The sequence below is a fragment of the Pelmatolapia mariae genome, linkage group LG17, assembly GCF_036321145.2.
Source record: "Pelmatolapia mariae isolate MD_Pm_ZW linkage group LG17, Pm_UMD_F_2, whole genome shotgun sequence".
Taxonomy (NCBI): Eukaryota; Metazoa; Chordata; class Actinopteri; order Cichliformes; family Cichlidae; genus Pelmatolapia; species Pelmatolapia mariae.
Window position 1 is genome coordinate 23,431,075 of NC_086242.1, and position 12,531 is coordinate 23,443,605.

At 45.2% G+C, this 12,531-nt stretch overlaps 1 protein-coding gene across 5 annotated transcripts in view; it reads left to right on the top strand.

Annotated features, from left to right (window-relative positions):
* The first annotated feature begins 3,019 nt into the window (after positions 1–3,019).
* Positions 3,020–12,531, top strand: part of LOC134616050 (filamin-C-like) — a 55,808-nt gene continuing 46,296 nt past the window's right edge. For all 5 annotated transcript variants that reach the window (XM_063460821.1, XM_063460825.1, XM_063460822.1 and 2 more), the window contains exon 1: positions 3,020–3,923. In XM_063460821.1, coding sequence (XP_063316891.1) covers positions 3,542–3,923 — 382 coding nt within the window. In that variant the 5' untranslated portion in view covers positions 3,020–3,541. The remainder of the gene's footprint in view (positions 3,924–12,531) is intronic.

Below are 12,531 nucleotides of genomic sequence, written 5' to 3' on the forward strand. Positions count from 1 at the left end.
ATCAGATGGTAAGTTTAGAGTTTGGTGAAAACAGCCATTATGAAGTCATTTATCCAGTAGCGGTTTTAGATACGGGCGACCCGGGCGGTTGCCCGGGGCGGCATCGTGGTGGGGGGCGGCATCACGGGCATGGGCAAAAAAAAAATTGCTCGTACTCATGCTGCCCCGACATCATGCCAGCGCATATTGGGAATGGCATAGGCACTGATCGGTTTTCTATCGCCCATTTGCTGGGAGTAAGGGCGCCCTCCGTTTGCGAGGTGCGCCTGCTGCTTGCGGCACAGGGAGGAGAGGGCGGCGACGGGGGATTCTCTGGCTGGCTGGAGCAGCATCTAATAACCAACTCGCAAAATAAAACAAAATAAAAACAAACCAACAACACGAAAACAGCAGACATCATGATACAGACTTATAATTTGCACCGATGTTTTTTCAAACGTCTATACGCGAAAAGTGAGCGCGAGAGCCCTCGGTGCGCCTGCTCGCTGCTGAAGTCAAAGTAAACTTTATTGTCATCTCCGCTACATACAGTCCAGTATATAGAGAGACGAGACGACGAGGCTCCAGTTACAGCAGTGCAAGTAAACAAACAATAAATATAAGAAGAGTAAGAAAATAAATATACACTTTAGGACCAGGGGTAAAGGGATCAATAACAATTTAAAATGTATATTTTATATTTTGTTGATTTAAAGTCTCACACACAACCCGTTTTTAAAGTTTAAAAAAAAGAGAAAAGAAGAGGAGGAGTGTAGCGACTTCCACAGTTGCTAGAGGCCGGGGATTGAGCCTGCCTATTTGCCTGACGCGCTGTCAACTGTACGCAATAATGCGAGAGGTGGAATTGCTTGCTTGTTTATTAAAGTGCTTGAAAAGTTTACAGAGCAATGTGATCGGCTCGCGATTCAAACTCTTAAAACATCACAGCTCTGCGGTCAACAAAAACTACAGCTACCCAGCCCTCCTCTCTGTCAAAATCAAACCAGTGAAAGACAGACTGACAACGCCCTCTTAATGTCACCGCTAGCACCCACGTGACTCCCGTTACACATCACCATAGCAACCAAACAAATGAAAACCCAGTGATCATTAAAATTCAATACATTTAATTCTGGCTCCTACAAGGAGAAACGAGCAAAAGATACAGATAAGCAAATGTGTCACTGGATAATGGCAGGTCATGTATCCTAAAACATTAAGAATCAGAATACTTTCTTAATCCCTAAGGAAATTATGTTGGTTACAGTTCCTCCAAGAAGAAATGGTAAAAATAGTAACAGTAAGAGACTAAACTCCAAACAATATATACAATAATATAATATTAATTAGTCAGTGTCAATTGTTGATTTGTCCTGTTCCCATTGTATGACGAATTATGATGTCTGTTTGGTAGCCGTTTGCATACTATGCATACTCTCTCTCTCTTCATATATAGGGTCATATATGTGTGTGTGCGTCCGTGTGTGTGTGGGGGGGGGGGAGGGGGGGGGGGGGGGGCGGCAGAGGGCGTGTTCGCCCGGGGCGCCAAACAGGCTAGGACCGCCACTGCATTTATCAATCCTGCCTTGTACCAGTATTTCAGGCTGCTGGTGGTGTGATGGTGTGAAGGATTTTATTGACCCACTTTTGTCACCTGAGCAACACAGTTTACAGTTTAAATACAGCATCGTAGCTGAGTATTGTTGCTGACCATGTCCATCCCTTTATGGCCATAGTATACCATGTTCTAATGCTCTATCTACTCTGTCATCTGATGCTGTGTCAGTTTCTGCTGTGAAGCCTTGTGTCACCATCATAGTTGTGGCAGCTGTGTGGTGGATCAAACCAAACCAAACCAAACCAAAAGGTCCCATTAGAGCCAGAAAAGATCACAAAACCAGGAATGATTTAGGGCGGGGCTACCTAGTGGTCAAAAAGTTGCTTCATGGTGACATCATGATGGCTACTTCCATCTTCTTTATTCAGTTCATGGTGAAGAAAAAAAAGAGTAGGAATCAGGAGTGAAGTCATGACCGTAATAAGTGGTGATAACTCTGGTAAACTGTCTGCTCTGAGAGGATGATGAGTGTATCACGGCGGCACTCGCTGTTAAATTTAGTTTGGCTCCATATTTACACTTTAGATGTGAGCTGCTGTTTTCCTCTCGTGATATCTGAGCTGGACGCAGATATTTTCAGACTCACGGTGAGTCTGTATTCCTGTCTTGTGTTTTTATAGTAAGTCTCTGAATGTGACACACAGGAAATACGCCTGATGCCACACATTTTAACTCAAAACACTACTTTCATGTTTTCACACACATGTTCAACGAGCCCACGATTCCACAGCATGAATGCAATGAGCCACTGTGCCACTTCTCACCTTTTTAATCCACTCAACCCACTAGAATCATCACTGTGGACATTTTTTGTGTATAAAGACTATAGACTATGCACAGCCACAGCGAGCACATTTTAGGCTGATGTTCAACACAGTTGGAATAAAACCAGCAGCTCTTATAAAGCTGTAACTGCACACATCTGTATGTGATTATTGCAGAACTGATCTTGGGTTTCACTCTGGGTCAAGTTCAGCTTGTTTCACGTAGAAGCAGACTGTGCTCAGCAGGGGGCGCTGCTGTTTACGTCAATAAATCTCTTCAGTTTGTTTTATTCTTCAGAAAACCTCAATTAAACGTAGCATGAAATTTTTCTTCCTCTCTCGCTTGCTTCAGTTTGCCGCGCCTCCATTTGGCAGCCAATGGAATTGCAAGAAGCAGCAGCACCTCATTCAATTAACTGTAAACACCTAACTTCCATTGTAGTTACCATTAATTGTCATTAATCATTATCACAGAGTCTATTGTATTTTTAGATATGATATATATTTCCAAACTGAAGTAAACTTTGATGTTGTTTATTTCTGCTTTGTTGTTTAAATGTCATGCAGTGATTTGATTGGCTGCCTGATGGTGATGTCATGTCCCTCCTCAGGGTGTCTCTCCAGGTTTGAGGACTCTAAAAATACCCGGAGGTGTCAGAGCGGCTGTGGAGCCCCGGGTCCGGCTGTCGGTGTGGGGTAGATGGGGGTGTCCTGGTTGGGGGTGTCCAGCGTGTCTCCACCCCCCTGCTCCGCGCCCGACCAATGATCTGCGGTCTCGGTGTCCTGCGGCTCGGAGGATGCCCTGGCCGCAGTAGTATATGGTCATGGCAGGGGCATTCCTGGGAGTCCTGCGCAGTGACGCCGAGCCTTTAAACCTCGCTTCACGCTCCCGCAGCTGCACAGCCCCACTCTGTCCACGACGCCACCCGCGCGTGACCACAGCCAAGCCAGCCAGAGGACAAAAGCAGACTATTCTTCACTCTTCCTCCTGAGCCTCCTCTTTCTCTGAGAGTGTGAGCCCGCAGGAGTGACCTCGGGTCTGCATGCGCGCCTCTTTACGCACAGCTCCGTGAAGCTCCCTCCCCGCGCGCTGGGCACTGCCCCTCCGCTTCCACTGCCCCGTTTCTCTTTTTTTTCTGCCTTTCCTTCTCTTCCCACTGCGCTCGGTGCTATAAAAGGCATGTCCATGATGAGCAACAACAGCTACTTGGAGCCCCAGCAGTTCTACCAGAGCACCGCGGACATCGGCGAGGAGGAGGAGGAGGAGGAGATGCCGGCCACCGAGAAGGACCTGGCCGAAGACGCCCCGTGGAAGAAGATCCAGCAGAACACCTTCACCAGGTGGTGCAACGAGCACCTGAAGGTGATCAACAAACGCATCAACGACCTGCAGAAGGACCTGAGCGATGGGCTAAAGTTAATAGGGCTGCTGGAGGTGCTGAGCCAGAAAAAGATGTACCGGAAGTACCACAGCAGACCCAACTTCAGGCAGATGAAGCTGGAGAATGTGTCCGTGGCGCTGGAGTTCCTGGAAAGGGAGCACATCAAGTTGGTCTCCATCGGTGAGTGCGTAAAACCGAGACAGAGGCGCGTTTGGAGGGTTTTTACGCAAAGTTTACGCACGGTGTGTGTGTGTGTGTGTGTGTGTGTGTGTGTGTGTGTGTGTGTGTGTGTGTGTGTGTGTGTGCGAGACCTGGAAACACAGTCAGCCCAACTGCTGGTTTCTTTCATAAAAGGGTTTTTTACAAAGGAAATCACGTGTGTCATCGGTTTGTGACTGACAGGTGACAGGTGTGGCTCACAGGTGTGTGGAGATCCAGGTGTTCACAGCTGTTCAGTGCGTACAGTTTCATCAGTGGATTCATTCAAAGAGTTTCTTATTTTTAAGTATAAAAAGTCAGAATTATTAAAGCCTGCTTTTAAATTTCACCCAGGTACAGAGTGTGTGATTTTTGCAAAGGTCTCGGGAGGGCTCAGAGAAACTTGAACCCTTCAAGAAATCCAAAAGTGTTTGGAACCCTCCAGAAGGACGTAAATCGGACTGCAGATGTCTTGGAGTGGATGTGAATGATGAGTGGCCAAAGTGTTGCAGGGTTTTATAAATCCTGAAGAAGTACAACTTTAACGCTCAGTCTGCAGACATGAAGTCTTAGTACAGCATTAGAGCATTACTTAGTACAACATTAAAAAACTAGTATAGATGAAGTTAAATGCACTAATATGACTAAAGGACAGTATTTGCAGACACAGTGTGTTTGTGTTGCTGAATCCATTGTGCAGTGGTGTGTTGGAGTCTGTGTGCCATGGTTTTCAGTGTTTATGTGAAGGTTTAGTTGTTAACAGACTCCTGTTGAGAGCAATTGTTCCCACTTCAGTCTGTCTGTAACTGTGCAGGACACAAAGACTAAGCAGGCTTACCTTCATTAAATAAAACATAGGTAGTAACAGTAATAATAACTTTGTTCATATAGCATGATTTTTAAAAAAAAAACAAAGACAGATGATCAAAAACATAAATAGCAAAATCAAAGAGAGAGCCTGAAATAAAAGAAGATAAACGAGAGGGAGGAAAAATCCACACACTGAAGAAAAACTCACAGGCATCAATTCTTCTTACTTTCATGAGCAGATGTGCAAAACTAAATAGCATCTACTACAACGGAGACCAGTCGTCCTGTAACTGTGCGTTGTACGGGAGACAAATGAGATGTCTGCCTCAGCCCATGAGGCGCTGCACACTCAGAGTAAACGAGTCACTGTAACTCTCTTTAATTGAGTCTAATTACGGTTTTTTTAAGGCAATAAGTTTGTCACATGTGTGACATGACTTCACTCAGGTCACCAGGTTCACACTTTTATACTGGATTTAAATATCAGGATTAAACTGGGTTTAGACTGAGCTTGTCACAGTAACCGTCAGCTGGAAATCAATGCTTTAATTAAAGAAAATCACTTTTTGTAATTATGTCACATTTATTATAATAACTTCAGGAAAAACATGTTTCATTTTCATTCATTGAGCAGTTTTAAGTTTCGGGCTTTTGAATGTTTCTTGTATCGGATTAACAGAAAATACCCAGCTGTGTATTTAACTTGTGGACATCTGTCATATATTCATGGAAATAATATTAAAATATTTAAAGAAAAATACTGACATCACTAACGAGACATGGTGGTTAAGGCTAAAGGTGAAAGTTTTCCTCTGTCCAGCTGTGCGCTCAGCTCTGGAGATAAGTTTGTTTTCATGTGTTGTAGTTTTACTTTTGTTGAGGGTCTAACAGGACAAATTGAAGCTTGAGCTGCTGTTGTGAGTCTGCAGCTGATGGGGGGGCTGTTAGGGGGCTGCGAGGCCTGGAGGGTGCAGTTACTTGTTGGGGTTTAGGGGGTGGAGGGGGTGGAGGAGCGGTGTGAGTAGGAGTTGATTGATAGCAGCACAGCTGAGCTCTGCTGTCCCTCAGCCAACAGCTGCTGAAAATAGACCCAGAGAATGCAGGGCCTCGCTAACCTGCTGAGGGGCCCGGGGGCAGAGACATGCTGAGGGCTCCTCAGGACCCCCTTATACAGGGCAACATTTAATTAAACTTTATTAATAAAATGCATATGCTTTTCTATTATTTTATAATAATTATATATTTATATATAATTATATATAAAACGTCATTATAACCAACCACAGCTGACAGGCTTCATAAGAGGCCTGGCCTGGAGACAGCCACTTAATAATGTTTTAGCACTACTAGTGAGGCCAACAGGAACTCATCATCGGTTAGCTAATATATGTGAGTTGCTTGTTGTGTCTGATACACAGACATTTGATGTGTGACAGGATGTGATCTGTAACCTGATTGGCTTGTTTCCAAACCTGAGGGGTGGGTGTATAAATGGTTAATGTGGTGTTTGTGTAGCTGAGGCTGCTGAGCTGAACTGCGCGTGTTCTCTAACCTGGATTCTTTCAGCCAAACTTCATTCAAATATCGGCTAATTTTACCTCCATGCCTCTCTGGCTGTGTCTCTGTAATGGTTGCCATGTGTTGCAGCAGTCAGCACACAGGAATGTTAAACTGAGGCCAGGATACCCCGCCCCTCCCTCCCCTCATAGTAACTCACTACACGCTGCTGATTTCTGAGCCATGTTTCACATTAACTTCCTGTTACAGCTGAGGATATCCTACCTGACTGTGAGGTCACAGGTTAGACTGTACCTGTGCAGCGTTTATGTGAAAACTGTGATACCGAGTCTGTGTGTTGGCAGCAATTCAGAGGTCAAAGGTCAGGGTGGAATAGGAGACGAAGAGAGGTTCAATGTGGGGATGGTCGTCTGTGGGAGAGGAAGTGTGAGTGTGGTATTGCCTCTCTTTTTAGGAAGTACTGGGAGCTTCACTTTCTCACACTGTCGGCTTCATTAGGACCAAAATAACGAAGTCGAGTTTGAGCCTTTCTTTAAAACCTCATTCATACCCATCTGCGGGTGTGGGGGTGACCTCCTGCTGTCCCGAACCTTCAACCAGGATATAATAGTGAGAGTAAAAAGTCATACTAAAGAAAAACTCAAAGCTCCCAGCGGGACTCGAACCATGACCTCCAAACAAGGGCTCCTTCCAAGCTCCTGATGAGGACGTCACAGGCTGTTATATAGGACAGCGGTCCCCAACCTTTTTTGCGCCACGGACCGGTTTATGCCTGACAATATTTTCACAGACCGGCCTTTAAGGTGTCGCAGATAAATACAACAAAATAAAACTAGTACCGGTACCGAAAAAAGAAGATTTATTCATAACACACGTGAAAAGACCCAGGAAAACCGAGTTAACGATAAAAATGATAACAAAATAACGCTGAAAACCGATAAAAACCCTGAAAACCATACATTTCACACCTGAGTCTCAACTCTCGCGGCCCGGTACCAAACGACTCATGGACCGGTACCGGTCCGAGGCCCGGGGGTTGGGGACCGCTGATATAGGACACCCTCGTACTGTCCTGATCCTCCCTGCTGAACACTTCCTGTCAGGCACCGGCAAACACGAAACTAATGAGGAGGCTGTGATCATGCCCCGTTTGGACTTTTATGTTTGCACTTTTTTCTTTTGTTATGAGCTTGTTGGGTTTAGATGGTTTAAACTGCACCAGTAACCCACCTCTTTGAAGCTATGGTGTGTTTGCACCTTCCTTCTCTCAGAGCTCCTGGAAACCTTGGAATCACTCTGTTATGAGTCAGCGGGACAGCTTTCATTAACGATGGCTCAGCATCTCTAAGTATCACTGAGGCAGCGTGACAACAGCTGAATGCTGGAAACTACATCAAGGGTCCAGCTTAACCAGATTAAAGTGAGCGTGTTTGGTCATTTCCAGATGTGTGAGCTCATTTAAGCCACTGTTGGAGACAGATGTTTCAGTGCTGGGCGTCTACATGCTAGTTGGTCTTTGTTCCCTCTGAGCCTCACTGGGTATTTGTGAAGTTTGAGAGGAACAGCTGCACAAACAGCAGAAATCACCTCAAAACAGTTTAAACTAACTGAGGGTGATATGGGGGAGTAGGAGCCCATTACCAGATGAGCTAATGAGCAAAACTGGCGATGGTGGGGAGGAAGAACACCCTTTAAACTGGAAAACAGGAGGAGGATCAAGGAGGAGTACCTAACACTAAGATCAGCATTTCAAATGGACTGCAGGGAAAGAATGAGATTTTTCAAAGCCTCGGACTTCCCCTGTGTGTGTGTGTGTGTGTGTGTGTGTGTGTGTGTGTGTGTGTGTGTGTGTGTGTGTGTGTGTGTTTGAGAGAGAAAGAGAAGAGAGAGATCTGGTGTGATCTGCTGACTGTCACACTGTAGCCTCTGCAGTAACGTCCAGTTTGAGTCTGAACAACAAAGATTCACTTTAGTTACTGCCCCCCCACCCAGACAGAGACCAACCACATGACAAGAGGGTGAGAGTGTGTGTGTGTTTGTGTGTGTGTGTGTGTGTGTGTCAGCTGTCGCCACAGCTGTTGTGAAGCATTTGAATCAGCAGCCGGAGCCTGAGCACATCGAGGGGAATGATGTGTTCAGGCTCTGGCTGACAGAGTTATTATAAGTTATTGATTAGTGTGTGGTGTGTTGTGTGTGTGTGTGTGTGTGTGTGTGTGTGTGTGTGTGTGTGTGTGTGTGTGTGTGTGTGTGTGTGTGTGTGTGTGTGTGTGTGTGTGTGTACGGGTTCGTACTATCCTGGTGGGGACCAAAATCTGACTTTTACTATCCTGGTGGGGACTTTCTGCACCGTGGGAACCAAAATCCAGGTCCCCTCGGGGTTGAAAGCAATTTTCACACTCAAAATGCGGTTTTACTGTCAGGGTTACAATTAGGTTATGGTTAGGTTTAGGGTAAGGGTTAGGGTTAGGCATTCATTTTTAATGGTTAGGGTTAGGGTAAGGGGCTAGGGAAAGCATTATGTCAATGGGATGTCCCCACGAGGATAGCAAACCAGACATGTGTGTGTGTGTGTGTGTGTGTGTGTGTGCAAGATCTGGGGTATCTAACAATATCTAACAGTGGTACATTGGCTTTGCAGAGCTACATCCCTAAAAAATCAGACAGACTGAGAAAAGTTCCACGCTGGAGAGATTTGATCTCTCGGCTGGTTTGTGAACGCCTCCATGCTCATTGTCGTTGGAGGAGGAGGCTGGGCTTCTCTGCTTAGACTGCTGCCACTAGGATAAGAGAATAAGATGGAGATATATATATATATGTGTGTGTGTGTGTGTGTGTACATATACATACATATGTATATGTACATATATGTAGTAATGTGAAAAAATGCTTTAAACAAAAAATGATTTCAGAAATATGAATGATTGTTTATTGGCCCCAAATGTAGCCAAGCCAAAGTCATTAAGAATTATCTTAAGTGTAAAGAAGAACAAGAAGTACTGGAAGTAATGGCATGGCCCCCACAGAGCCCTGATCTCAACGTCATCGAGTGTGTCTGGGATTACATGAAGAGACAGAAGGATGTGAGGAAGCCAACATCCACAGAAGATCTGTGGTCAGTTCTCCAAGATGTTTGGAACAACCTACTAGCCAGGTTCCTTTAAAAACTGTTTGCAAGTGTACCTAGAAGAATTGATGCTGTTATGAAGCCAAAGCGTGGTCACACCAAATACTGATTTGATTTAGATTTCTCTTTTGTTCATTCACTGCGTTTTGTTGATTGGTGAAAATAAATGATTAACACTTCCTTTTCTGAAAGCATTTTTTCTCACCTGCCTAAAACATTTGCATAGTACTGTATCTATATCTATATGTGGAGATAGATTTTTTTTTTATGGGGGGGGCGTTAAAGGCCGCAGTGATGGCCGCTGTGAACTAGCTGCATTTTTAAATGCTTGTTCATATAAAAACTGAAGTGAACATATTTAAATATCTGACACGGCAGCAGTGTGTGGATCATGTGATGAGAATACTTCCTGGTCTCTATGTTCTTGTTTCTTTTCCCATCACAGTCTCTGTGAAACTCTCATCTCCGTTCTTCCTCCTGATCACCTCTCAGATCAGCACATCTCTCTTTGACCCACCTGTTTCTTTTGACCCTCACCTGCGCTGTAATCCAGTGGGGGGGGGGGGTAAAGTTGTGGAATCTCACATGAAATCACAGCTTTATTCATATCAGCTTGAAACAGCCTCTGAGCGTCTCACATGTCAGGTTTCTCTGGGTGGTGTTGTCAGACGGCAGGCGCCTTGATGAGGATGACACCGGAGCGTCACTGCTACACGAGGATATACCTCACATCTATCACGCCATCTGACAAACGGATCCCGGCTCCTGCCAAGTGTCCCTGCTGAGGGACACCTCCCTGTGGAGCCAGGGACACTTGGCAGGATTTCGGGTGCCTGAAGTTTGTCTGTCAGGGTGAGATGTTAAGCTGTGTTATTGGAACTCTGATATATATCTGTTTTTTGTCTTCATACTCCTCTCAGTCTGTTCAACTGTTTGTTTCCTGTTTTACTTCGATAGTTTTGTCTGGTGTCTTATATTAATTTTGACTTCCTGTCTATCCCTCCTCGCCTCGTTTAACCAGAACTCTGAGGTACATTTAGTCCTTTGTTTGCTGCTCATATGTGGGTGTTTTCGGTATCTAAGCTCCTCGTGCCTGGCGCTGGCTGCACTTGTTTCACGGCTCATCCAAAAGTCTTCTTCAGTCGTGACAGATGAGGGGGAGTCAGTGGTATTTAACTTGGAGGCGGATGACACCAGCCATCAACCAGCGGTTGATGGCTGGTGTCATATGCCACTACCTTTGTACAGTGATGGTGCTTCAGGTCTTCAGCAGCTCAGAGAACCAAGCAGGACCCTGAGATGTAAATGTTACTGTTCCTGGATCAAGCTCTCCTCACTGAGGAGGACGGAGGCCTGAACATCATGCGCGACGTGTACAGCCTGGAAATCCAGTAGATCTTTGCTCTAGGTCTGGTGGGTGATCAGCTCCCTCCTGACTGACCTGCTTGTTTCTAGCAGAGCATTTGAAGTGTCCAGGTAACTGCTTTGACCTCCTTTATTCAAGGAAGCGTTCAGAGGAAGTGAATGTGTTAAACTACTGATAGATTACATGTTTGTGCGCTGAATACTGCAGTAATAACACATATTTCTCACACCTGGGCATGCTTTGAGGTACAAAGCTGATGGAGGGATAAAAGTTCATTGTACACCTGCTGTCACTGTGTGGACTCTGAGGGGGTAACACCAGATCAGCACACTCAGAAATCCTAACCAGCTGCTGGCCCGATCAGCAGACTTTGGTCTTTTATAGCTCACAGGTGTGTGTGTGTGTGTGTGTGTGTGTGTGTGTGTGTGTGTGTGTGTGTGTGTGTGTGTGTGTGTGTGTGTGTGTGTGTGTGTGCGTGTGTGTGTGTGTGTGTGTCTTTAAATAGTTGTGGTCTTTGTGAAGTCTCCCAGGATAAACAACAACATCTCATTTACTCAGCTGCCGTCCATCTGCTCAGACAGAAATCAGGTTTGAGCTTCCAGCGAAGTTCAGGAGCAGCTGATCAGTGACTGAATGAGCTCTATCTTCGCTCCATCCAGCAGGTGCTCGGGGTGGATGTTTGTGTGACAGCAGGCTGTTGTTCTGTTTCTTCTTGTAAACTTCAGCTTCAGGAAGAGCTTTTACAAAAGTGACCCACTCAAAGGCAGTCCAAAAATATTTTTTCAGGCTTTTATTTTGGAAAAACACTCCTTCCTGTAGTGTTTAAAATGCTTCACGAGTAAAATCAGACTGCGAATTGCTTAAATGCACTAAAAAGTGTAAAATCTACTTTATGTTATGTTAAATTCAGCTTCCTGCAGTCAGAGTTCACCTCATGTTCATTTCTTTCCCCGACACTAAACGACCTACATATACTTTCCTGCTCTGCTCACATCCAGCTGCCTGTTTTCGTACTGTGCCAGGGCAGCTTTGCATGATTCACAGTTCAAAATGTTATAATAGTGCTTCTTTATCTGATCCTGCGCGTCGGTGCAGCCCGTCAGTTCATACTCTGTCTGAAACAAACTTTTTTAGCTCTTGTCACTTTAAAGCTAACCTTCTTCTGATTGGCCAGTTTCTGGAAGCGTGCTGAGGGACACTACCCAGTAACTGTGAACAGCACTGCCTGATTTTGTTTTTCTTTTTTTGGTATCAGCCTGAGTCAAGATGACGTGGTGATGGTCGTGAAAAGCAATTTGTAATCTGAGAGTGTTTGAAGCTTTGTTGATATTCACTGTGAAAAATACACAGAGCCTTTAAAAGTCCCTTTTCTCAGTTTGAATGTTGAAGATTGAGGTTTTCTTTGTTTCGTCTGCCTTCGTATTGCAGGCATGACCTCGCTTTGACCTCTGTGTGACTGCAGCTCAGCAGATAGTAGAAATCCTCCCACACAGACGTGAACATCAGCGTACCAGCCTGCGCCTTGGACGGGTGCTCACACAAACTATCTGCACTCCATCAGTCTGTCACGACCTCATTTGTCCTTTTAAAGCACCTTCAGTTTACTGAGGTCACACTGTGAGGGCTCAGAGGAAGCCTGGCCTCAGACTGTCTGACACCAGTCTGATTCCAGTTAAACCAGTGATGGAGACATTCAGACTTTCTCCTGATCTTGGATTGTTGAACTCTCCTTTTTCAAATTCAGCTTGACAGGAATCAGATGAAGGGATCAG